This window comes from Protopterus annectens, chromosome 4.part0 (assembly GCF_019279795.1).
Source record: "Protopterus annectens isolate FY-2018-M chromosome 4.part0, PAN1.0, whole genome shotgun sequence".
Classification (NCBI taxonomy): domain Eukaryota; kingdom Metazoa; phylum Chordata; order Ceratodontiformes; family Protopteridae; genus Protopterus; species Protopterus annectens.
The window spans coordinates 910,830,743-910,856,847 of NC_056733.1; the positions used below are offsets into that span (position 1 = coordinate 910,830,743).

A 26,105-nucleotide genomic window follows, 5' to 3' on the forward strand; every position below is an offset into this window, starting at 1 on the left:
TTTGTATTGACTGTGTATCCCAGGGCTTGTAGCAGATAGATGACTCTTTGCAAGTCTTCTGTTAATTTGTTTTTGTTGTCCGCTTGCATCAGGCAGTCGTCCAGGTAGGGATAGATTTGAATTCCCTGAAGTCTGCAAGGAGCGATTACTGATGCCAGGCATTTCGTGAACACTCTGGGCGCAGTAGATAAGCCAAAGGGCAATGCTGAGAATTGATAATGCTCTGATCCTGCAAGAAATCTGAGGTATCTTCTGCAAATTGGTCTTATGGGGACGTGCAGGTATGCCTCCTTGAGATCTAGAGTTACCAGCCAAGACTCCTTGCCCAGCATGGGAAGAAGCTGCTGTAGAGTCAGCATTTTGAATTTTGGAACAATGAGGAATGTGTTTAGAGCGGACAGATCTAGAATAGGCCTCCATTTGTTTTCTTTTCTTGGTACCAGGAAGAGCCTGGAGTAAAATCCCTTCCCTTGCTCCATAGATGGTACCTTTTCCACAGCTCTCATTCTTAATAATTGAGATATTTGTTTTAGAGCTTCTGCCCTTTGAGTAGGTGGTAGGTTTGGCATTCCTCTCTTTCCTGGTAGAGTATGGAAATGGAACCTGTAACCTTGGTCTATAGTTTGCAAAATCCATTTTTCTCTTGTAATGCAGTGCCAGTTTCTTGAAAATAAGGTTAGCTTTCCGCCTAAGGGTGCTTCTAGTTGTTCCCTGGTAGGTGCCACCGCCAAGTCACTGTGATTGAGTTGTTGTAGTGGTGGTGGCTGTGTCCGTGCCTCGTTGGTTGTTACCCTGCCACTGGCGACCCCTGTAGGCACCTCTGGTTTGGTTTCTGCCTCTAGAGCGCCTATTCCTGCCTCTCTGTGCCTTAGAGGACTCCGGAAAGGACCAATTCTTGGAGGGCCAATTCCTGCTAAACCTTGGAGGTTGAACTTGTAAGAAATCTTTTACTGTTTGCACAGATTTTGCTTTCTCTTCCATCTTTTTCAGAACCTGCTGTGCAGGGGCGCCAAATAAATTGACCTTGTCCATAGGTGCATCCAAAAGCTTAGATTTGATGTGGTCTGGTAATGCCTGTTCTTTCAACCATGCATGCCTCCTGATAACTGTGCCCGTCATGGCTGATCTAAAGGAAGCCTCCAGTGCATCATAGCCACATTTTAAAGAATGGTTACTAACCTGCTGAATGTTATGTAACATTTCTTGAACATACTTTTTATCTAAAGATTCTTCAGAGGACAGCTTTTTAGTCAACTGGTCAAGCGTAAACTCTTGATATTGAATCATATGAAATTGGCAGTTCAAAGCTCTAGCTGACAAAGTAGCAGAGGTGTAAACTTTTTTACCCCATCTCTCTAAGGACCTGGAATCCCTTTCAGAGGGGGTTTTTAGAAGAAGTAGCTGCTACAGCTTTAGGGCCCTGGGAGATAGTCTCTGGATCTTCAAAAGGGGCCTTATATAAGTGGTGATGAGTGTCCGGGACCCTGTAGTACCTATCTGGTTTAGCAGGAGCCGGAGGTAAAGTATCAGGAGAAGTGCAAGCATCATTAAATGCATCATCAACAACAGATAGAACTGGAGGAATAGCTAAAGGCCTATGCTGTGGTAAGTGTAGAAAGGTCCTAAGCCTTTTTCTTGAGTCTGAGAAATCTTGGCCCTACCACTGGAATTGTTCCCTCATAGCATGCAAGGTTTCCCCAAAGGAAAATTCCTCAGGAGGAGAGGCTGAAGGGATGGACTCCTCAGCATCGGAGTCTTCGTAAGGAGAATAAGAAGCCTCAGGAGGATCTGAGTGTTCTGATTCATCAGAAGAATTATCTGTGGCTACTGGCTCAGGGGGCTCTGCTCTAGGCCTCTTTTCTGGAGGAGGGAGAGAGGCCCTGTCTGGATGAGGCTGGGATCCACGGATTAAAGTGATGAGATCCTGTGCCAAAGAAAGCATATGGGAGCTGGTGCTGGGCCTGTGAGAGGGGGGCTTTGCAGGCACTGGTTTGGAAGTTTTGGCTGCTTTAGCCCTGGCAAAGGCCTTAATAGACATAGCTGGAGGAGGCCTAGCAGCTCCACGTGCAGGAGTAGAAATATCTAGAGGGATGGTGTCTGACAAATCCTGTGAAATCGCAACAGAAGGCTGGATTTCAGAAGCCGTTTCTACCAGAATAGAAGAGGCCTCGGTAGAAGGCAAGTTATCGGCTGAAGAAAGAACCGCTTGCTCGGTTTCGGCCGAAACCGAGACACTCGTGGATTGCTTGGCCGTGGTTTCAGCCGAAACCGCGGACCGCGAGTGTCGGTCCTTTTCTTTGCGTTTTTAGTTATTTGCGTAGTCGGAGGATCCGACGGCATAATGTAGGCAAAATCCGAGCGGAAAATCTGTTCAGCAAAGTCCGAGCGACTTCTCAGCGTCCGCCGGTTAAAAGAAGCACAGGCTAGACAAGCTGCTACGTCGTGGTCTGGGCCTAAACAATGTATGCAATAGGAGTGGAAATCCTTATGAGGTATTTGTTTCCCACAAGATAAACAGTTATTAACTTTCTCTGACATCGGCTGAGGCAAGAAAGAGTCCCCAACGGGGTACTTAGCTTTATAGAAGTCTTCGAAGTAGTATTCGGTAGTAGTAATCTCTGGATCTGACCGACCGGCACTTGCAAACAGCTTCTGCTTCGGGCGCCACGCGGCAAGAAAGACTGAGGAAAATGGTGTCGGCTGATGCCTTTATACCCGAAAACTGCCGCAATGACGTCGGGTGAGGTGCGACACCAGCCGAAGCCAGACCCAGACTTTGGAATCCGGCCGACCGAAGGGCTGCCTGATGACAGGACAACCCATTTGTAAGGACTGCAGATGCATCCTTGAAGGACATCAGATGAGCCGCTGTGGTGACCAGTAATGGGAACAGCTGAAAGAAGTAGTAGACTTAGCTGGAGGTACACGCCTAGAACCTTTTTTACCTTTGGGTGGAGGACGAGACTGTGAACAAAAGCAGATTGAAGGACAATGCCTTTGAAACTTGGGGAGAGGAGAAACAAGTGTTTCAGCTCCTGCAAGGCCTTGCCCTTATCTTGGTGGGACTTGCAGCAGCAGAGCCAAGAAGATTTTTATCAAATGCATTATCCAACAATTTGGCCTTAATATCGGGCAAAGCATGAAGACGAAGCCAATACTAACGCCTCAGAAGAGAACCAAATTCATCAGCCCTAAAAGAAGCATCAGCTGCATCATAATTACACTTAATGGAGTGGTGAGCCACTTGAGAAGTAGAACCCAACAAATAAACGGCTGAAAACTTCTCTCCAGAATACGGAAGGTCAGAAATTACCTGAAAAACCTGAGAAAAGGGCTAAAACATACAAATCTGGTAACTGATAAACCTAAAAGCCAAGGTGGCAGCAGTACATCAATTGGGCAACTTTTTGCCCAGTTGTTCCATGGTCCTACTATCTTTGTCTGAAGGAAACAGCTTAGGTTTGTCAGAAAAGGACCACAGAAGGATCAGGAGGATGACATTTACACAGAATCGTACAGACACTTTGTAAAATCTGTCCGGTTTGTTAGGAACTGGAGGCTGAGAATCAAAGGCTACAGAAGCTGCCAAAAAAGTATCCAGGAGGGCATCCAGAAAGTACAGTTTTGTACCTACCATAAATGTAGATGTTCGAGTGCTAATACAGCTGCAGTAATCACAGATGGGTTTTCTGCCGTCAGGCGGGTCCTCGGTCGGCCAAATTCCAAAGTCTAGGTCCGGCGTCGGTTGCTGTCACTTTCTCTCCTGACGTCAGTGAGGCAGGGGTATATAAGACACAGCCGACGCCATGTTCTTCAGTCTTTCTTGCCCCAGATGTCAGGTGCCCCCAGAAGGAAGGCAATACATACATTATATTTTATATAGCAACAACTAAAGAATACCAGTGAGTAACAGCTCTATTGTTGTTGCTTCATAAATTATATTTATTTACATGCAATGCAATATAATCCAAAATCAGTAGTTGCAAGCAAATATACCATAGAAGGATAACCCAATCAGGTTGTATGAAAAGGGGTTAGGCCCTAGGCCTTTACCAAGAGGGGAGGGAGGGAAAAATGTACTACAGCTGTATTAGCACTCGAACATCTACATTTATGGTAGGTACAAAACTGTACTATGCTCATCGTGCATACAGCTGCAGTAATCACAGATGGGTAGAATCCCAAAGCTACGCACAGGGTGGTAGGCACTAAGTGGAACTGGGATGAGCCACAATGCCCTGCAACACAGCAGTGGCAAAGCCTGCTCTAGTTTTGGAATATAAAGGCAGGTGGTAGTGTTTTGTGAAGGTATGCACAGAACTCCAAGTGGCTGCCTCCAAAATATCTTTGGTAGGAACTCCTCTGAGGAAGGCTGTAGAGGTAGCTGTGGCCCTGGTGGAGTGGGATCTGATGCCTGTAGGGACAGATTTTCCATGATAGGAATAACAAAACCGTATGCAGTGGCCTATCCATTTTGAAATTGTCTGTTTGGTAACTGGCTTCCTTGAGCCCCTACAGCATAGGACACAAAAAGTTGTTCTGATTTCCTGAAGGGCTTTGTTCTGTCCAAATAATAACGTAGCTGCCTATGGATGTCTAAGGAGTGTAGCAGCCTTTCCCCTTTGTTTTGAGGATTGGGGTAAAAGGTAGGTAAGTGTATGGCTTGATTTAAAGCTACCCTGGATACCACTTTAGGCATAAACGACGGGTTGGTTCGAAGGGAAACCCTGTCCTGATGGAAGTTGAGAAAGGGGTGCACAGCCAGGAGGGCTTGTAGTTCCGAAACCCTACGAGCTGAGGTAATGGCCAGAAGGAAAGCTGTTTTCCAGGACAAATATTGCAAATCTGTTGAGGCAGCTGGTTCAAAGGGAGGCAATGTTAATTTTTCTAGAATGTAATTAAGATCCCAGGCTGGTATTGGTTGTTTCCTTGGTGGTCTTATATTCTTAGCCCCTCTGAGGAACTGTCTTAAGAGTGGGTGAGAGAATAAGGGTGGATCCGTGTTGAATTCTGCAGAAATGGCTGAGGCATGGATTTTTATGGAAGAAAATGAAAGTCCACTGTTCAGCAGCTCAGCTAGATACTGTAATACCTAAGGCAAATTCAGTTTTCTAGGGTCCTGGCCTTTTTTCTCATTCCAAGAGCAAAACTGTTTCCATTTTGCGGAGTAAGCCTTTCTAGTAGATGGCCTTCTGGCCTCCAAAATGACATCCTGCACCTCTTTGGGGAGTAGGGTCTGTTGTGGTGTTGAGGAATTTTCCATGCAGCGAGATTGAGTGTCTTCAGCTGACTGTGAAGAGTTTTGTAGCTGTGCTGAGTCAGCAGAAGAGGCATTAGAGGTAGGGACCAGGGAGGAGTATGTGTTAGGCTCCCCAGGAGTGGGTACCAGTGTTGCCTTGGCCAGTCTGGAGCAATCAGTATCATCTTCGGTCTGTCTGCTCTTGCTTTCAAGAGCACCTTGGGCAGAAGAGGCAGAGGTGGGAAAGCGTAGACTGTCCATGCTGTCCAACTGAATGAAAGGGCGTCCACTCTCCAGGCCTTTGGATGAAAGGTCCTTGAACAAAACTTTTCCAATTGATGATTCCTGTGGGAGGCAAAGAGATCTATGTCTGGCCTCCCCCACACTTGGATTATCTTTGTAAACACTTGAGGATGTAACTTCCATTCGTGTGGATCTGTCATATTTCTGCTTAGATTGTCTGCCAGCGTGTTTTCCAAACCTGGCAAGTACTGTGCTTGAAGTTCGATTTGCCATTCCAGAGCCAAGTTCCACAGTGTCATGGCTAGTCTGCACAGGGGATATGAATGTGTTCCTCCTTGTTTGTTTATGTACCACATTACTGTGGTGTTGTCTGTTCTTATCAGTAATTGTCCTGGATGCAGTAGGTCCTTGAAAGCTGTAATTGCATTTATCACTGCTAGCATTTCTTTTTGATTGATGTGAAGGTGCTTTTCCTTTTGGGACCATTTGCCCTGAATGCACCTGTCTGTCATGTGCGCACCCCAGGTGTAATCTGAGGCGTCTGTTGTGATGACTTGATTTGCTTGAGGTTTGCAGAATGGGAGACCTGTGTTTGTTTGACATGCTTGGGCCCACCATAGAAATTCCTTTTGCAAACATGGAATTATTGGTATTGTTTCCAAACTGTGGCTGTGTTGAGACAATAGGTTTTTTAGGTACCATTGAAGTTTCCTCATATGCAACTTTGCACATGGGATTAAAAGAATGCAAAATGCCATGAAGCCCAGAGCCTGCAGGATTTTCCTTGCAGTAAGCCTGGTACATTTTGCAGGTATTTTGAAGTACTGAGTTAGTTGCCCCTGTTTTTCCGGCGTAAGATAGGCCATCTGGGTGTTTGTGTCCAAGTTGGCACCCAGGAAAGTAATTTTCTGAGATGGTGTTAGCCTGGATTTCTCTTTGTTGATTGTGTATCCCAGAGAATGCAGTAACCGTGTTACATAAGCCAGATGTTCCAGAAGTATGTGCTTGCTGTCCGCTTGGATCAGGCAGTCGTTCAAATAAGGGTAAATTTGCATCCCTTGAAGTCTGCAGTAAGCAATTACTGATGCCAGGCATTTCGTGAAAATTCTGGGCGCAGTAGAGAAGCCAAAGGGCAATGCAGAGAATTAATAGTGGATTGAACCTGCAAGAAATCTGAGGTATCTTCTGCAACTTTGTCTGATTGGGACATGTAGCCTCTGTTTATAACGTCCAGGATCCATTTGTCTGTTGTGACAATATGCCAATTTCTTGTAAATAATACCAGCTTTCCTCCCAAGGGTGCTGCCAGCTGAGACTTGCTTGGCATGGAAAGGAGGGAGTCATTGGGTTTGCTTCCTGTATTGTTGTGCACTGTCTTCGCCACCTCTTGGTGCTGGAGTTTGCCATTGCCTGCCTCTATATGATCCATGTGATTGTCCTCTGCCCCTTGTGCGCCTGTATCTACCTCTTTGGGGCTTGTCCGTGGCTGGAAAGGACCAGTTTTTAGAAGGCCAATTTCTGCTAAAACGTGGTGGTTGAACCTGTAGAAAAGCTTTGACAGTTTGCATAGATTTGGCTTTTTCTTCCATTTTCTGTAATATCTCCTCAGCATTAGTACCAAACAGCACATCCTTTTGTAAAGGAGCATCTAGAAGTTTAGCTTTCACATGATCAGGCAAGCTTTGTTCCCTAAGCCAGGCATGTCTACGAATGACCGATCCTGTAACAGCAGCTCTACTTGAGGCCTGCAGGGCATCATAGCCACATTGTAAGGTGTTTTTACCCACTTGTTCTGCACTATGCATCATATCCTGCAACTCCTTCAAATCTGGTTGTTCAGGTTGAGACATTTTATTCCTTAATTGTGATAACAGAAACTGCTGATATTTAAGCATGTGAAACTGACAATTTAAGGCCCTCATGGCTAGGGTGGCCGAGGTATATACCTTTTTACCCCAACTTTCTAAGGATCTTGACTCTCTTTCGGAAGGTAGTGGATTCTTAGCAGCAGAGGCCTTCATTCCCTTGGGGCCTTGAGAAATGGTTTCAGGGTCAGCATTATGGCTTTTGTAGAGAAATTGGCGAGAGTTAGGATCTCTGTAGTACCCATCAGGCTTGACTGGGGCAGGAGGCAGGGAATCCGGATTAAGGCAGGCCTCCGAATAAACATCATCAAGTATGTCCAAGACAGGAGGCATCGCCAGAGGTCTGTGTTGAGGTAACAAAAGAAATTCCCCAAGTCTTTTCTTGGAATCAGAAAAGTCTTGGCCTTCCCAATGGAAGTGTTCCCTCAATGTGTGCAAGGTTTCCCCAAAGGAAAAATCCTCAGGAGGAGATACAGAAGGAATGGACTGCTCTGCATCCGAATCTTCAAAAGGGGAGTAAGAGTGTTCCTCTACATCAGAATGTTCTGAAAAAATGGAGCCCTGATCAGAAGAGGGAGAATCTTCCTCCACTCTGGGTCTCTTGTCTGGAGGGGGCTGGGAACCCCTGATAAGAGTAATTAAATCCTCAGCCATTTTAAGCATCTGCTTTTTAGGCATGGGGCCTGGAGATGGGCCCTGTGCAACAGGCCTCTTGGGATGCCTGGCTGATTTGGATTTAGTAAAGGCCTTAATGGAAAAGGAAGAAGACGGTCTAAAGACACCATGGGTGGAAGTGGACCTGTCCACATTAGGAGGCTCAACACTCACAGTGGCTTCGGTGGTTGTAGTCTGGGTAAGGGCCGAGGTACCTGCGGTCTCGGTTACAGAAGACACCGCCAAAGAAGTGTCGTCGGTAGTCAGGGACTGCATAGGCATCTCGCTGAGAACCGGACCACGTGTAGCCGGTTTTGGCGTGGTGTCGGTGGGGACCGGGGACCTCGCGTGTCGGTCCTTGTCCTTGCGTTTTTTGGACAAAACGGTAGTCTGAGTCTCCGACGACATTTTATAATCAAAGGCTTTACCAAAAAAGTGTTGGGTGAACTCCGCCCGACGCTTAATGGTGCGTTTATTGAAAGTAGCGCAAAAGTGACAGCCCGAGGCGTGGTCTGGGCCTAAACAAGGTATGCAGAGGGAATGGAAATCCTTATGCGGTATTTGCTTCCCACAAGAAATACAATTGTTAACTTTTTCTGACATCGGTCTGAGGCAAAAAAAGTTTCCCCAGTGGGGTACTTAGCTTTAATGAAGACTTCGGTTTCCAATTTTTTGTAAATTCAGGAGCTGGCCGACTGGCACTTGCGAACTGCTTCTGCTTCGGGCACCGCGCGGCAAAAAAGACTGAAGAACATGGCGTCGGCTGTGTCTTATATACCCCTGCCTCACTGACGTCAGGAGAGAAAGCGACAGCAACTGACGCCGGACCTAGACTTTGGAATTCGGCCGACCGAGGACCCGCCTGACGGCAGAAAACCCATCTGTGATTACTGCAGCTGTATGCACGATGAACATCTGGAGGAACAGCAGAGGGTTTAGGAGACTACATCCAGAGGAGTTCATAATACCTCTTCTGAATATCAGAAACTCGAGAACAATCCCACTTAAATTCCATCACATGTGAAACGGTGTCCCCCCAAAGGAGATTTATTCTAAAGAATTTGGACTAATAGAACAGTCTTCCTCAGACTCAATCCAAAGGAGAAGGGGTCCAAGAGTATGCCAAGAACTCTTCCCCAGAATGCAGATCCTCATTAGAAGACTGTTGCTCCCTAGGCTGCTTTTTAAGAGTAGAGTATAAGGAAGGGGCAAGGCATAGGGATTCCTTGAAGAGGCTTTAAAATCATTAAAGCAGTGAATAACCTGTAAATAAAGATCCCTAACTTGAATGGCAGGATTTTAACAGCAAGGAAAACATTTTATTTTTGTTTTTTTTGTGGGACATCGGCACAAAAAATCCTAGGAGGATCAGACCCCTGCCAACACTCTACAAGCATAGTGCAGGGCTACAATCCTTTCACACATTCAAGCCAGCTACCACACAAGCAGGGACCAAAGATGGAAGTGCTGCAATCTACATCAACTACTCGCCTCAAGGCTAGTCAAACAGGATGACATGTTTAAGCTTCTCCATGTCCACATTTCCATAGGCAAAGTTCCACATCACATCTTTGCAAGCTACAGGTCACCCTCTATGACCCAAGTAATGCACAACTCATACGTGGACTTACTGAAGGCCCTCAGCATTCAACCTAATACCAAATTCATGGGAGACTTCAACTACCCCACTATAAACTGGGAAACTCGCAAGACCCCAAACATACAGGCTAGAAGATTCCTGGACTTTACAAACACAAACTTGGACCACATATAATCCATACTCCCACTAGTGGTAATCACAGACACGAGCGAATGTCCCCCATCCCCTGTGTAGTGCCCTCTCTGGTAAGGTAAGACCATAAAGCTGTCACCTTCATTATAAAAATCAATTCTGTGACTCGGCTAATGCTGTAACATTCAACAAGTCTAAGGCAAACTTCCAACTACTAAGTGATAATCTGTCAAAATTTCAAGCCTCTCCAAACTCTGGGAACACAGCTGCTTATGCAGAATTGCTCACAGAAACCCTGTACAACCATGTCAAATGCATAGAGACAGCTGTGCCTACCAGAAAAAAAATCCCAGAACTAACTTAAAGAAACCACCGTGGTGGAATCCAAACCGGCCGTACAGTAAAAATAAAGTCATAGCCAAGATTAAGAAATGCAATGCCTAGCATTATAAACACACTCATCAAAAACTATGAGCGTAAGAGGCTCCAAGACAAGACACAACCACAAGGCTTTCTTTAGCTATGTCAGAAACCACAAAGGCAGTGCACACAACTGCTGCAAATGTAACCACCTACATGGAGTCAGAAGATATAGTAAATCATGCTGCCCAATAAAAGTTAGCTTCAATACCCCAGCCGCCCTCCAGGAAATGCCATCAACCCCCCCCCCCCCAAATATATCACTAGGAACCAGATACTAGACTCATTCTCTACAGCCAAAAATATTGCATCGATGGGCCCTGATAACATCCAAGGATGTCTCCAGCCTGAACATGACCTACCAGGAACACTGGAGTTAATGTTTAACAGCCTTCAGACAGGCTTTGTACCACTCGAATGGAAAGCTACAAAAGGTCATCCCTCTGCACAAAGGCTGGCCATTAACAGAGACAGAAAACAGAACAAAGTCGAACTAGCCTCAGGACAACGAAAAAGTACAGTTTTGTACCTACCATAAATGTAGATGTCCGAGAGGTATGCATCTGCAGTCCTAACAAATGGGTTGTTCTGGCCTCAGGCAGCCCTTCGGTCGGCCGGATTCCAAAGTCTGGGTCTGGCCTCGGCTGGTGTCGCACTTCACCCGACGTCATAGCTGCAGTTCTTCGGGTATAAAGGCATCAGCCGACGCCATTTTCCTCAGTGTTTCTTGCCCCAGATGCCAGAAGCCCTCTAAGAAGGCTAAATTTGGATAAATGCAAATGTTTCCAAATAACAGAGAGCAAATACAAATAAACATGTATGTACATATATACAAACAAATACACCATAATGGATTCCCCCAGCTAGCTACAAGATGGGCAAATACCCTAGGAGTACCACAGAGGGGAAGGAGGGTGGGTAATCCTGACCGCAGATGCATACCTCTCGGACATCTACATTTATGGTAGGTACAAAACTGTACTATGTCCTTCAAGGATGCATCTGCAGTCCTAACAAATGGGTAGAATACCATAGCCAAACTGGGGGAGGAGGACCTAACAAGATTATGGTGTAGTTAAGATCCCTTGCAACACAGCAGTGGCAAAACCTGCTCGGGATCTGGAGTATAAGGGTAGATTATAATGCTTGGCAACTGTATGCACGGAGCTCCAAGTAGCAGCCTCTAAAATGTCTTTTGTAGCCACTCCTCGTAAAAAAGCTGTAGTAGTGGCTGTAGCCCTTGTGGAGTGAGGTCTGATATTTTCTGGAGTTGCCTTTCCATGATAAGAATAACAAAATCTAATGCAATTTCCTATCCATTTAGAGATTGTTTGTTTTGAAATTGCTTTTCCTTCCATTCCTGTGGCATATGCTACCAGAAGCTGGTCAGTTTTTCTATTGCTCTTGGTTCTGTCCAGGTAGTAGCGCAATTGCCTATGCACATCCAAGGTATGCAGCAGTCTTTCTCCCCTGTTTTGTGGGTTGGGGAAGAATGTTGGTAGGTGGATTGCTTGGTTTAAAGATACCCTGGAGACCACCTTTGGCATAAAGGTAGGATTAGTTCTCATGGACACTCTGTCCTGATGGAAGATAAGGAAGGGTTGCACTGCCATTAATGCCTGTAGTTCAGAAACCCTTCTTGCTGAAGTGATTGCAAGCAGGAGAGCAGTTTTCCATGATAAGTACTGTAATTCTGCTGTTGCTGCTGGTTCAAAAGGGGGAAGTGTCAACTTTTCTAGCACGAAGTTCAAGTCCCATGTAGGCAGTGGTGGCTTCCTTGGTGGCTTTACATTTTTGATTCCTCTCAGAAACTGCCCGAGTAGAGGATGAGAGAAGACTGGAGGATCCATGTTGTATTCTGCTGAAATAGCTGACGCATGAATCTTAATGGAAGAGTAAGACAGGCCATTGTGGAAAAGCTCTGCTAAGTATTCCAGGATGTTAGCTATGTTTACCAGTGCTACATTTTGCCCTTTTGCTGCACTCCAAAAAAGAAATCTTTTCCATTTCGCTGAGTAAGTTTTTCTTGTTGAGGGTCTGCGAGCTTCCAAGATAATGTCTTTAACCCTTTGAGATAAATCTGGGTTATTTTGTCTTATGCAATGCTCCAAGCAGCTAGCTGCAGTGTTTTCAGGTTCGGATGCAGGGTTTTGAAGTTGTTCTGTGTCAGCAGTAAAGGAACCAGGAGTAGAGGCCATGCAGGCTCCCGAGACATACTCCTCAGTAGTGGGTACCAGTGCTGTCTCGGCCAGTCTGGAGCTATCAGGATGATCCTTGGATGGTCTTCTTTGATCTTCAATAGCACCTTGTGCATCAAAGGAAGAGGTGGGAATGCATATGCGGTCAGGTTTTTCCAACTGAAAGATAGGGAGTCCACCTTCCAAGCAAGTGGGTGGTATGTCCTTGTGCAGAATTTTTTCAATTGGTGATTGTGTGGGGATGCGAATAAGTCTATTTCTGGTAGTCCCCATTTCCTTGTGATGGACTTGAAGATGTCTGGATGCAGCATCCATTCGTGGGCATCCGTGGAAGTCCTGCTTAAGATGTCTGCTAGCATGTTTTCTTTTCCTGGCACAAATATTGCCTTGAGCTGTATGTTTAGGCTTAGGGCCACATTCCATAGATCCACTGCCATCCGGCATAGAGGATATGAATGTGTGCCTCCCTGTTTGTTGATATACCACATAACTGTGGTGTTGTCCGTCCTTATCAGCAAATGACCCTGTTGGAGAAACGGTCTGAATGCTTGAATTGCCAGTTTTACTGCTAGCATCTCTTTTTGGTTTATGTGGAGGTTTAGCTGGTCTTGAGTCCATAAGCCTTGTATGCACTTGTCCAGCATGTGTGCGCCCCAACCGAGATCTGAGGCGTCTGTGGTGATGGTCTGGCTTGGTTGAGGGCTGTGGAAGGGCAATCCTTTGTTCAATTGACAGGCCTGAGCCCACCATCGGAATTCTTGCTTCAGGCATGGAATCATTGGAATTTGGGTTTCTAGGCTGTGCTTGTGCTGAGACCATAAATTCCTGAGGTACCACTGCAACTTCCTCATACGCAGTCTGGCATGTGGGATCAATATTATGCAAGAAGCCATGTAACCCAGGGCTTGCAGGACTTTCCTTGCTGCAAGCTGGTTCTGCATTGTTAATGCCATGAAGTAGAGTGGAAGGTGCTTTTGTTTTTCTGCTGTGAGGATGCCATTTGATTTGATGTGTCCAGTTCTGCACCCAAGAAGGTTATCCTTTGGGATGGCAACAGCCTTGACTTTTTTATATTGACTGTGTATCCCAAGGCTTGCAGTAGATAAATGACCCTTTTCAAGTCTTTTGTTAATTTGTTTTTGTTGTCCGCTTGTAACAGGCAATCGTCCAGGTAAGGGTAGATTTGAATTCCCTGAAGCCTGTAATGAGCAATTACTGATGCCAGGCATTTCGTGAATACTCTGGGCGCAGTAGATAAGCCAAAAGGCCATGCTGAGAATTGATAATGCTCTGATCCTGCAATAAATCTGAGGTATCTTCTGCAATTTGGTCGTATGGGGACGTGCAGGTATGCCTCCTTGAGATCTAGAGTTACCAGCCAAGACTCCTTGCCCAGCATGGGAAGAAGCTGCTGCAGAGTCAGCATTTTGAATTTTGGGACAATGAGGTATGTGTTCAGAGTGGACAGATCTAGAATAGGTCTCCATTGATTTTCCTTCCTTGGCACCAGGAAAAGTCTGGAGTAAAATCCTTGCCCTTGTTCCATAGAAGGTACCTTTTCTATAGCTCTCATCCTTTTTAAGTTGTCTATTTGTTGTAGAGCGTTTGCCTTTTGATTTGGAGGTAGGTTTGGCATTCCTCGCTTCCTTGGTAGAGTATGGAAGTGAAACCTGTAACCTTTGTCTATTGTCTGTAAAATCCATTTGTCTCCTGTAATGCAATGCCAGTTTACTGAAAATAAGGCTAGCTTTCCGCCTAAGGGTGCTTCTAGTTGTTCCCTGGTAGGCGGCTTCAGAGCCAAGTCACTGTGATTGTCCTGTGGAAGTGGTAGTGGCTGGGTCTGCAGTAGCACTTCGCTGGTTGTTAGGCTGCCACTGACGTCCCCTGTAGGCACCTCTGGATTGACCTCTACCTCTTGTGCGTCTATTCCTGCCTCTCTGTGCTCTGTTGGTGTCTGGAAAGGACCAATTTTTGGAAGGCCAGTTCCTACTAAACCTTGGAGGCTGCACCTGTAAGAAATCCTTGACTGTCTGGACAGATTTTGCTTTCTCTTCCACCTTCTTCAGTACTTGTTGTGCAGGAGAGCCAAACAAATTGTGTTTATCCATGGGAGCATCTAGGAGTTTTGATTTTACATGGTCTGGTAAGGACTGCTCTTTTAACCATGCATGCCTTCTGATCACTGTACCAGTCACAGCTGATCTAAAGGAGGCCTCCAGTGCATCATAGCCGCATTTTAAGGAATGATTACTGACCTGCTGTATGTTATGTACCATTTCCTGTAGTGACTTTTTGTCTAAAGTCTCAGGTGAGGACAGTTTCTTAGTTAACTGATCTAACAAATTCCTGATACTGAATCATGTGGAATTGACAGTTTAAGGCCCTAGCCAAAAGAGTAGCAGAAGTATAAACTTTTTTACCCCATCTCTCCAAGGCCCTACATTCCCTTTCAGAGGAGAGTGGGTTTTTGGCAGAGGAAGCTGCTACAGCCTTGGGGCCCTGTGAAATAGTTTCAGGATCTGCAAAAGGAGCCTTATACAAATGATTGTGTGTGTCCGGAACCCTGTAGTATCTGTCGGGCTTAGCAGGGGCCGGAGGGAGTGAATCAGGAGCAGTACAAGCATCATTAAATGCATCATCCACAACTGTAAGTACTGGAGGAATGGCTAAAGGCCTATGCTGTGGCAAATGCAAAAAAGTCCTAAGCCTTTTCCTAGAGTCTGAGAAATCCTGGCCCTGCCATTGACATTGTTCCCTCATAGCATGCAAGGTTTCCCCAAAAGAAAATTCCTCAGGAGGAGAGGCAGAAGGAATGGAGTCCTCTGCATCAGAGTCCTCATATGTAGAATAAGGGCCCTCTGGAGGGTTAGTATTTTCTGAATCATCTGAGGAGTAATCAGTAGAAACTGGCTCAGGGGGTTCTGCTCTAGGTCTCTTCTCTGGAGGGGGTTGAGAGGCCCTATCCGGGTGAGACTGGGATCCCCTGATCAAAGAAATGAGATCCTCTGCTAGACTAAGCATTTGAGTACTAGAGCTAGGCCTGTGAGAGGGGGCTTTAGTAGGCACGGCCTTGGAAGATTTAGCTGCTTTAGCCCTGGCAAAGGCCTTAATTGACATGGATGCAGGGGGCCTAGCAGCTCCACGTGCAGGAGTAGATACATCTAGGGGAATAGTATCTGATAATTCCTGAGAAACAGTGAGAGCAGGTGGAATTTCAGTAGCAGATTCAGCCATGCTGGAAGAGGCCTCGGTAGTAGGAGGCATGCTTTCAGCCGAAGGAAGAACCGCAGGCTCGGTTTCAGCCAAAACCGAGACACTCGGGGTTGGCTTAACTGCGGTTTCGGCCGAAACCGCGGACCGCGAGTGTTGGTCCTTTTCCTTGCGCTTTTTAGCTAAATGTGAAGTTGGAGTCTCCGACGGCATAATATAAGCAAAAGCAGAGCCGAAAAACTCCTCTGCAAACTCCGACCGACGTCTAAGCATCCGTCGGTTGAAGGAAGCACAGGCTAAACAAGCTGCTACGTCGTGGTCTGGGCCTAAACAAGGTAGGCAGTAAGAGTGGAAGTCTTTATGAGGTATTTGTTTCCCACAAGTTAAACAGTTATTCACTTTTTCTGACATCGGCTGAGGCAAGAAAGAGTCCCCAACGGGGTACTTAGCTTTTTAGAAGTCTTCGGTAGTGGTAATTTCTCTGGATCTGACCGACCGGCACTTGCGAAAGTACAGTTTTGTACCTACCATAAATGTAGATGTTCGAAGATCCACATTGCTGCAGTCCTTACATATGGGTAGTCCGCTGTCCTCGGTCGGCCCGAATACCAAAGTGTTAGGCTGACGTCGGTCAAGGCGCTTAAGACTGACATCAGGACGTCAGGGTACAAATGCGCATGACCGACGTCATATCCTCAGTCTTTTCTTGCCCCAGATGTCAGAAGGCCCTAAAAAGAAAGCCCAAAACCAAAAGACAGCAAAAAACAACCAACCACCCCTGCACTAAACATATTTACAATATTTACAATATATACACAACCCAAACCACACAACCGCCTCTAAGTACAGAGGGGAAGGAGGGAGGGTAAATTGGACTGCAGCAATGTGGATCTTCGAACATCTACATTTATGGTAGGTACAAAACTGTACTATGTTCTTCATCTCACATTGCTGCAGTCCTTACATATGGGTAGAATCCCAAAGCAGAGGTAAGGGAGGATGGCAAAACTATAAAGCATTAGGAGCTGCCAAAATGCCCTGTAAAATTGCAGTGGCAAAACCAGCCCTAGATTTAGAGTAAAGTGGAAGGTGGTAATGCTTAGAGAAAGTATGCACTGAACTCCAAGTAGCTGCCTCCAAAATATCCTTAGTAGCCACCCCCCTTAAAAAAGCTGTAGAAGTGGCAGTAGCCCTAGTGGAATGAGGCCTAATCCCCGCTGAAATCTCCTTACCATGATGGGAATAACAGAAAGCAATACAAAAACCAATCCACTTAGAAATAGTTTGTTTTGAAACAGGTTTGCCCTGAGAACTCAAAGCAAATGAAACAAATAACTGCTGAGACTGCCTGAACCCTTTAGTTCTGCTCAAATAATATCGCAACTGCCTGTGTATATCCAAAGTGTGTAAAATCTTTTCCCCTTTATTTTGGGGATTTGCATAAAAAGTAGGCAAATGAATAGTTTGGTTTAAAGCCACACTAGAAACCACTTTAGGCATAAAGGAAGGATTAGTAGGCAAAGATACCCTATCCTTATGGAAAATTAAGAAAGGCTCAACCGCCATAAGGGCCTGTAACTCAGAAACCCTTCTCGCAGAGGTAATGGCCAACAAAAAAGCAGTCTTCCATGATAAATATTTCAACTCGGCAGTAGCTGCAGGCTCAAAAGGTTGTAGAGTGAGTTTCTCCAACACAAAATTGAGATCCCAAGCAGGAGTAGGAGCTCTACGTGGGTGTCTTATATTGTTTGCCCCTCTAAGGAATTGCTTAAACAAAGGATGAGAAAACAAAGGTGGGTCACAGTCATAGTGAGCAGAAATTGCTGCAGCATGAACCTTAATAGAGGAGAAGGACAAACCTTTGTCCAGTAACTCAGTAAGGTATTGAAGAGCAACACTTAAATCAGGCTTAGAAACATCAAAGTCCTTTGCTGTACTCCAAAATAAAAATCTCCTCCATTTATCTGCGTACACTTTCCTTGTACTACGCCTTCTGGCCTCCAAAATAACATTCAAAACTTGTTGTGGAAGCTGAGACTCTCCAGGGTTTAAAACAGACTATGCCAGGCTGTCAGATGTAGAGAGTGAAGTTTGACATTGAGTAAATGACTGTTCTCCTGAGACAGCAGGTGAGGAATCGAAGGCAAAGGCCATGGAGGCTCCCGTACCAGACTTCTCAGTAATGGGTACCAGTGCTGTCGAGGCCAATCTGGAGCTAATAAAATCATGTTTGGCTTGTCCTGTCTGACCTTCAGGAGTACCTTTGGGAGGAGAGGCAGAGGTGGAAAGGCATACACGTGAAGATTGCTCCAATTGAATGAGAGAGCATCCACTTTCCAGGCTGTGGGATGAAACCTTTTTGTGCAAAACTTTGGCAGCTGGTAGTTTAGTGGAGAAGCGAACAGATCTATGTCTGGAGTTCCCCATAACACTGTCAATTTCTGAAATACATGAGGATCCAATTTCCACTCGTGGGGATCCATAATTTGTCTGCTCAACACATCCGCTAAGGAGTTCTGTGCTCCTGGCAGAAACCTTGCCTGAAGATTTAGCTGTAAACTGAGAGCAGTCTCCCACAAAATCATTGCTTGTCTGCACAGAGGATAAGAATGCGTTCCCCCTTGCTTGTTGATGTACCACATGACAGTTGTGTTGTCTGTTAGAACCAACACCTGCCCTGGAAGAAGTAAATCCTTGAAAGCTATTAATGCAAATTGGACTGCTAACATCTCCTTCAAGTTGATATGTAGATGTTGAAGTCTGGCAGGCCACGTGTCTTGTACCCATATTCCATTTAGATGAGCTCCCCAAGCTTTGTCTGAGGCATCTGTCATTAGAATCTGACTAGCCTCTGGCCGGGTCACAAAGAGTCCCTTGTTTAGGTGACATTCCTGAGCCCACCACAAAAACTCCTTTTGAATGCAAGGTATTATCTGAATGACAGTGTCCATATCTTGGCAGTGCTGTGTCCATACATTCTTGAGATACCACTGTAGCTTCCTCATATGCAGTTTGGCATTGGGAAGTACCAGAATACAAGATGCCATGAACCCCAAGGCTTGAAGGACTGTCCTTGCAGTCAGCCTGGACTGACGAGACAATTGATGGAAGTAAAGAGAAAGATTCTTTTGTTTGTCCGGGGTCAAAAAGGCCATCTGGGATGCAGTATTCAGTCTCACACCCAGAAAGCACATGTCCTGAGAGGGTACTAGACTGGACTTTATTTCGTTCACAGAATACCCCAGGCATCTTAACACTGCTATCACATACTGTAAATGCTGAAGAAGTTCGCCCTTTCCTTGGGCTAGAATCAGGCAATCGTCCAAATAAGGATAGATTTGTATTCCTCTTAGCCTGAAGAAAGCTATCACTGGAGCCAGAACCTTCGTGAACACTCTGGGCGCAGTAGATAAGCCAAAGGGCAATGCAGAAAACTGATAATGAGAAGTCCCAGCCCGAAAACGCAGGTACTTCCTGCAACTGAGCCTGATAGGAACATGAAGGTAAGCCTCCTTGAGATCCAGAGTCACCATCCAGTGATCTTTGCCCAGCAGAGGTAAAAGCTGTTGTAACGTCAGCATTTTGAACTTGGGAATGTCCAGATATGTGTTGAGGATAGATAAATCCAAAATTGGTCTCCACGTGTTCCCTTTCTTTGGTACTAGGAACAGGCGAGAATAAAATCCTAGGCCCACTTCTGGCAGAGGGACCGGTTGTATGGCCCCTATTTGAAGTAGCAGAGAAATTTGTTTGTGAGCCTCTAGTCTTTGCTGAGGAGGAACGTCCGGCATGCCCTTGAAAGGAGGCAAGGTATGGAAATAAAACTTGTAACCTTGGTGAAGGATATTCAATACCCATTTGTCTTGGGTAATCAAATTCCAATTTTCCTTGAAGAGTGCCAACCTTCCTCCCAAAGGTGCTGCCAGGCAAGAAGGATCTGGCAGCTGAAAAGGTAGGTCATTGGGCCTGTTTACGAAAGGACTGGCCCCTGCCCTCACCGGAAGATTGTGCAGGTGAACTCCCTGTCCTAGGTCTAAAAGAACTCTGAGCTCTGCCCCTACCACGTCTAGATCTACCCCTAGACTGGGAATCACAAGAGGGATACGTCCACCCCTTAGCAGGCCAATTCCTACTAAACTTTGGAGGCTGAACTTGCAAAAAATCTTTAACAGCCTGCATAGACTTAGCCTTGTCTTCCATTTTCTTCAAGACTGGCTCCACAGGTGAACCAAACAACACATCAGACTGTAAAGGAGCATCCAAAATCCTTGTCTTAACATGGTCAGATAAATTCTGATCCCTCAGCCAGGCGTGCCTGCGAAGAACTGAACCAGTGGCAGCCACCCTAGACGAGGCCTGTACAGCATCAAAACCACATTGTAAAGAATGCTTACCCACCTGTTAAGAGACATGCACCAAATCTTGTAATTCTTTACATTCAATGCCTTCCGCCAGAGCATCCACCTTAGACTTCAATTGAGAAAGCAGATAGTTTTGATATTTCAACATATGAAACTGGCAATTCAAAGCCCTCATAGCTAAGGTAGAAGATGTATAGACTTTCTTACCCCACCTATCCAAAGCTCTGGCCTCTTTATCTGGAGGAACCGGATTTTTTACAACAGAGGCCTTGACACCCTTAGGTCCCTGACTAACAGTTTCTGGGTCCGCCCTAGGACTCTTATAAAGATATTTATGAGCCTCAGGCACCCTGTAATACCTATCCGGTTTAACAGGAGCAGGAGGCAGAGAATCAGGATTAAGTGAAGCCTCTGCAAACACATCTTCCACAACATCCAGAACAGGGGGTATAGCCAAGGGCCTATGCTGGGGTAAAAGCAAAAATTCCCTAAGCCTTTTCCTGGAATCAGAGAAATCCTGACCTTCCCACTTAAAATGTTCCCTCATGGAATGAAGAGTCTCTGAAAAAGAAAAATCCTCTGGAGGAGAAGCAGAAGGAGTCGAATCATCTGCATCAGAATCAGAATAAGGAGAGTACTCCTGCAAGTCTTCAGCCGAAGACTCTGAAACATCCGAAGCCTGCTCAAAGCTCCCCAACTCTGGCTCCACCCTAGGCCTCTTATCAGGAGGGGGCAAAGAACCTCTAATCAGAGTAATCAAATCTTCTGCCATTTTAAGCATGTGCTTCTTGGGCACAGACCCTGCTGAACTAGGAGTGACACCCACAGAAGCTAAACCTGGCCTGCCTCTAGGAGAAGGCTTGGAAACAGAAGGAGAGGGCCTAACCACCCTAGGAAGGGAGGGGAGAACAGTAACCTGAGAAGCCCCTTCAGCCTGACCTGCCTCCTGAGAGGCCACATCCTGCAATATCAAAGTCTCCCCCTGGGACTCCAGAGAAGCCTCCGTCGGAACCACCGGTTCCACTGACGCCTCTAAAGAACCGGCGTCCGGAACGGACTCATCTTGCCTGGGCTTAACTGCTTTGTCTTTGCACTTCTTCGAAGAAGCGGGCGCCGGAGCATCCGACGGCATATTATAATTGCACCGCTTCCCGAAGACCAGCCTAGCACAATCGAACCTTCGCTTAATAGTGCGCTTATTGAACCTAGCACAAAAGCGGCACCCAACAACGTCGTGCTCAGGCCCCAAACAAGGTATACACAAAGAATGATAGTCCCTATGCGGTATCTGTTTCCCACAAGAAATACAGTTATTCACTTTTTCTGACATCCGGTAAAACACTGAGGCAAGAAAAAAACAAAATATTCCCAACGGGTACTTAGCCAACTTTGATTCGGTCTGAAACTCCGAACTCGAAAAATTTCAGAGCGAACGGCACTTGCAACGCTGCTTCTGCATCGGACCATGCGGCAAAAAAGACTGAGGATATGACGTCGGTCATGCGCATTTGTACCCTGACGTCCTGATGTCAGTCTTAAGCGCCTTGACCGACGTCAGCCTAATACTTTGGTATTCGGGCCGACCGAGGACAGCGGACTACCCATATGTAAGGACTGCAGCAGTGTGAGATGAAGAACATCAGCTTCTGCTTCGGGCGCCACGCGGCAAGAAAGACTGAGGAAAATGGCGTCGGCTGATGCCTTTATACCCGAAGAACTGCAGCTATGATGTCGGGTGAAGTGCGACACCAGCCGAGGCCAGACCCAGACTTTGGAATCCGGCCGACCGAAGGGCTGCCTGAGGCCAGGACAACCCATTTGTTAGGACTGCAGATGCATCCTTGAAGGACATCCTTCCAACAACATGAATCTAATCCGTTTGGTTACGTTATGCCTAATCAACCTGATGGACTTTGAGGTCACCAATGCAATGGATGAGGGCTAAATGATGCATACTGCATACTTAGACCTGGGTACGGTATGATACAAAACCCTGCTTAGGCACTGTAAAACTCATGAATAAAGGCATGAACCCCTGTGTTATGTGCTGGATAGGCAGCTGGCTCTCTCACAGCCCACAAATTTGAAGAGGGGAGGCCATCTCTACAGTGAGGCCAGTCACTAGCAGAGTCCCTCATGGCTCTGTGCTGGGTCCTCTCCTTTCTGACATCTACTTCTCAGAAATTAATGTTAAAGGCCTCTAGCTGATCAAGTTTACAAATGTTTGCAAACTAGCCGCAGTCAAAGAATCCCCCCCCAAGACAGTAACATTCTACACAAAGGACTAAAACAAATTACTGGTGCCAAAGCCACGGGTTAAAACTCAACGCCAAGAAATGCCTGCTAGCACCTTTTTGGGAAGGCAGACACCCAGGAAATTACCTCATTGATAATACAGCCCTAACAGTCAGGGATATGGGTACATATGCAGATAGTAACCAGGCTTTTCATCATGTGTCTAAGGTAGTAAGGAAATCATTCTATGTTGCTCAGCTTATAAGCAAAGACATGGCATCTAGGTCCAAGGACGTAATCTAATTGTTCCACTGTATTCAGCCCTCATCAGGCTGATAGAGTATAATGCTCCTTCCTCAACATGCAAACACAACTGGAACATCCACAGAGGTTCCTCACAAAAAGAATAGGTGTAAACAGCACGTCATATGAAGAGAACCTCAAAACTCAATCGTTATACTCTGTTTCTTAAAGACTTTTGAGAGATGATATATGTTTGGCAAACAAAGCATCCTTGCATCCTACGCTGATGGACCTTTTGCATGTGTGTAAAAATTGGCATCGGAATTAATCAAGGGATACCAATTGTTGCTTGCAATATAAACATATTGGAGGGGCAGGTATTAAACTCAGAATTCCCCTTCTCTGGAACAGGCTTCCCATCCATATGGCAGCTCTTCCCTAACCCCGTTTAACAGAAACCTGGACGAGGGAATGGGAAATTGGAAATACACCCCAAATACAGCACTTGTCTCTCTACTGGTCAAAGGCAGCCTATAATCTTGCCCTAGCTTACACATATGCACCTTAAAATAACCTCCAAAGCATATAAACTTCCTGAACATAATTGGAATGCTTGATTAGGGTTTTAAGGCCCCCATGGTTGTTAACCTGGTATACACCTAGAAACCTACATAGGAAGTCAAACATCAGGATAGACTTGTAAAAAAAAAAAAAAAAAGAGTAACAGAACTTTGCATTTGAAGCTAATGAAAGTTACCATCAGATAGCAAATCACCAAAGCTGAGTTGACTGCTGCTTCTTGTAGTACACCCTCTAAGCTAACAATTCAGCAGAGAATCCAGTAATATGGCAGAAACAGTGGCAAAAACTCCCGTGAAGAGTCAAGTAAGCAAGGATACAGTGAACATAATGAAACTCCATGTACAGTGTGGAGAGAGATTGTCACATCCGATACATTTGTAAAGTTTAAATATACACATCTTGCATAAGCAATATTATCCCAAGTAACCCCCCCCAAGATATCTCACCTCTGCTAGCTTCAGAAGGACTGGTTTTCAACTGAAGAAATGCAGCCTCCATTGCCTGGCTGAATGAATTTTGGAAACTTGGCACTGGTACACGGTCTGAACTGTCACTTTCAGCATCACTATCAGCACGCATAGGAGGAGCCAAACTGTTCTCTGCTACAACCAAGAGAGAATTATTGCAGCATACAGCTAAACAACAATTGGTAAATGAAAACCAAAACAAAGTGCGCACACTTTCTTATTAGCCTTCCACTATCATTTAGTACAATGACACCATCTACAATCACTTTACACTAACACACGGGAGCAAATTACCACTAAACTAAACCTTTAAAAAAAAAAAAAAAACAACAGCAGGTCTCTCAAGGGCATGCCAGCATGGCATAAAATGCAGCAAACACTTTTAATGGCCGATAAGGCAGGCCTACGTGCCACCTTTGGTAACGGCCGACAAGGCAGGCCTATATGCCACCTTTGGTAACGGCCGACAAGGCAGGCCTACGTACCACCTTTGGTAACGGCCGACAAGGCAGGCCTACGTGCCACCTTTGGTAACGGACAAGGCAGTCTTATTCTTCCTTTTAGCACTACTTGGTCCTACAGACTGCCTCAAGTGTAGACAGACGGTCGCAAAAAACTCTGAACTTTATAGCATCTAGGAGTCTAGCAGAGAGTAGCATATTTCAGAGAAACTGGTGAAGATAACCAGTCTAAAAACATCTTCTGTCAAGTTTTACATGTCTGCTCACCTTCTTCAGAATGAACCATTAAAAAGCGAGATAAAACAGCCTGCAAATATGGAACAAAACCAGGGAATATACCTGATGGAAATGATGAAAAATCATTACACAACCTGGGGTGTCACTGTGCGGGCTCTGCCTTAGAACAATGGCCATAAACAGCATGTGACATACAATTTGATGACTGGTAACGCCCAAAAAACAGCGACACACCATCTTCAAACAAGGCCCTGGAACCATGCCCAAGAAAGCCTGGCCATGGAAAAAAAAATCTAGGCACAGTCCAGAGAGAAGTTGTCATTGCATACCACTACTGATCAGTTCTAGAAAGGAACCGTCATCTAACCTGGCTGGGAAACTCGTACTTATGGCTAGTATAAGAATGAAAAACAGGTGTGGCTAAATCCTCACTATACCCATTATAAGCAATGTAAACCATGCTTACAGTACCTGAAACTTGAAATGCTGATGAGATTCCCCTGAACTGGTTGCCCACTACAGAAAGAGGCAGTGAGGGCCTACATATACTCAAACGGGTTCACTACATATAACAGAAAGTTCATATGACCGAAGCTCATTTGACTGAGACTAAATGACCGAAAGTTCATTTGACCAAAAACCCATATAACCAAAAACTCATTTGACCGAAAAACAGCACTGGCAGGTATATGCCCTGTTCCCCACTGTAGTGCGACCCTGCAGTGAGAATACAAAGTTAGGGGGGTGTGGGGCAACCAGTTGTTACTAATGTAAGTTTTAATGCATTTTTAATGGATACACATGTATATAATAGTGCATAAACTGCAATTATGTGGGGGGCACAGCCCCCCACACCCCCCTAATAATATATTCCAACTCCAGGGTCACACTACAGTGGGGAACCGGGCATATACCTGCCAGTGCTGTTTTTTGGTCATACGGGTTTTTGGTCAAATAAACTTTCGGTCATTAGGTCTCAGTCAAATGGGCTTCTGTCATATTAACTTTCGGTCATATGAACCCACTCAAACACCTTATAAAGCTCACTATTAACACACTAAGGTGTGCATACATTAGAAAACCTAAACAAGGTCTACTGCAGAAGTTACGTTTCAAGTTCTGGTCCTCTAAACCTGTACAATGAAACAAAGGCAGCCAATCGACAGAAACCAAAGCTCACGACAACCAAAGACATGCAGTGGACATTTGCAGTCTGGGTGTATAACAGGACCATCAACCAATGTTATTTGTTTTTTTCTTGCCCCGATATCCTAAACAAATTTGGGATGGGACCAGAGCTCAAACTACCCAAATGGAAAATGCCCCCAGGAACAAAATCCCACTAGATACCACCCTTTAAGCTGCCTCTCTAATCACCCCAACCACCTGTGCAGAGATGGTACCCTGCAAGGGCAGTAGAGACTAAAGACAGTAGAATGGTTGCCTGAATATCCACACCACCCTCAGAATGGCAACAGGAAAGAACAGGGGCAAAGTGAAGAAAGTACAGTTGTATACACTTACCATGAATGTAGATGTTTGAGAGGATTCACTGGTGCAGTCCTGACTCTGTGGAAAGTCTTTTACCAGCCCAACTACCAGAGTAAAAATCTCCCTCCTCCTAAGGCTGGCAGATGCCCTTCCCTGATGTCACTACATCTGGGTATAAAGGGAGCCAGCAGACATCATTACATCAGTTTTTTCTTACCCCTTAGAAGGTAGGAGCCCAAAGGATGAAGCAAAAGCAAGGGACAAGGGGTAGAAAAAAGAGCCTACAGAGTAAACACCCAGGGGGTCTTCTAGATAGTACAGAAAATAGAAGCAGACTACTGTTGTAACTAAAAAGTAGGAAGGAGGGAGGGGAAAGAGTGCAACAGTGAACATATTTCAACATCTACATTTATGGTAAGCATACACGACTATACTAAGTTTGCGTTTCACTCCTGCAGTCCTGATTT

General features: G+C 45.5%; 1 protein-coding gene across 1 annotated transcript in view; it reads right to left on the minus strand.

The window, feature by feature from the left end:
- Positions 1 to 26,105, minus strand: part of RNF10 (ring finger protein 10) — a 2,146,785-nt gene that overhangs the window by 117,688 nt on the left and 2,002,992 nt on the right. The window contains exon 16 of the mRNA XM_044069816.1: positions 23,429 to 23,584. Within this exon, the coding sequence (XP_043925751.1) occupies positions 23,429 to 23,584 (156 nt within the window). The remainder of the gene's footprint in view (positions 1 to 23,428; positions 23,585 to 26,105) is intronic.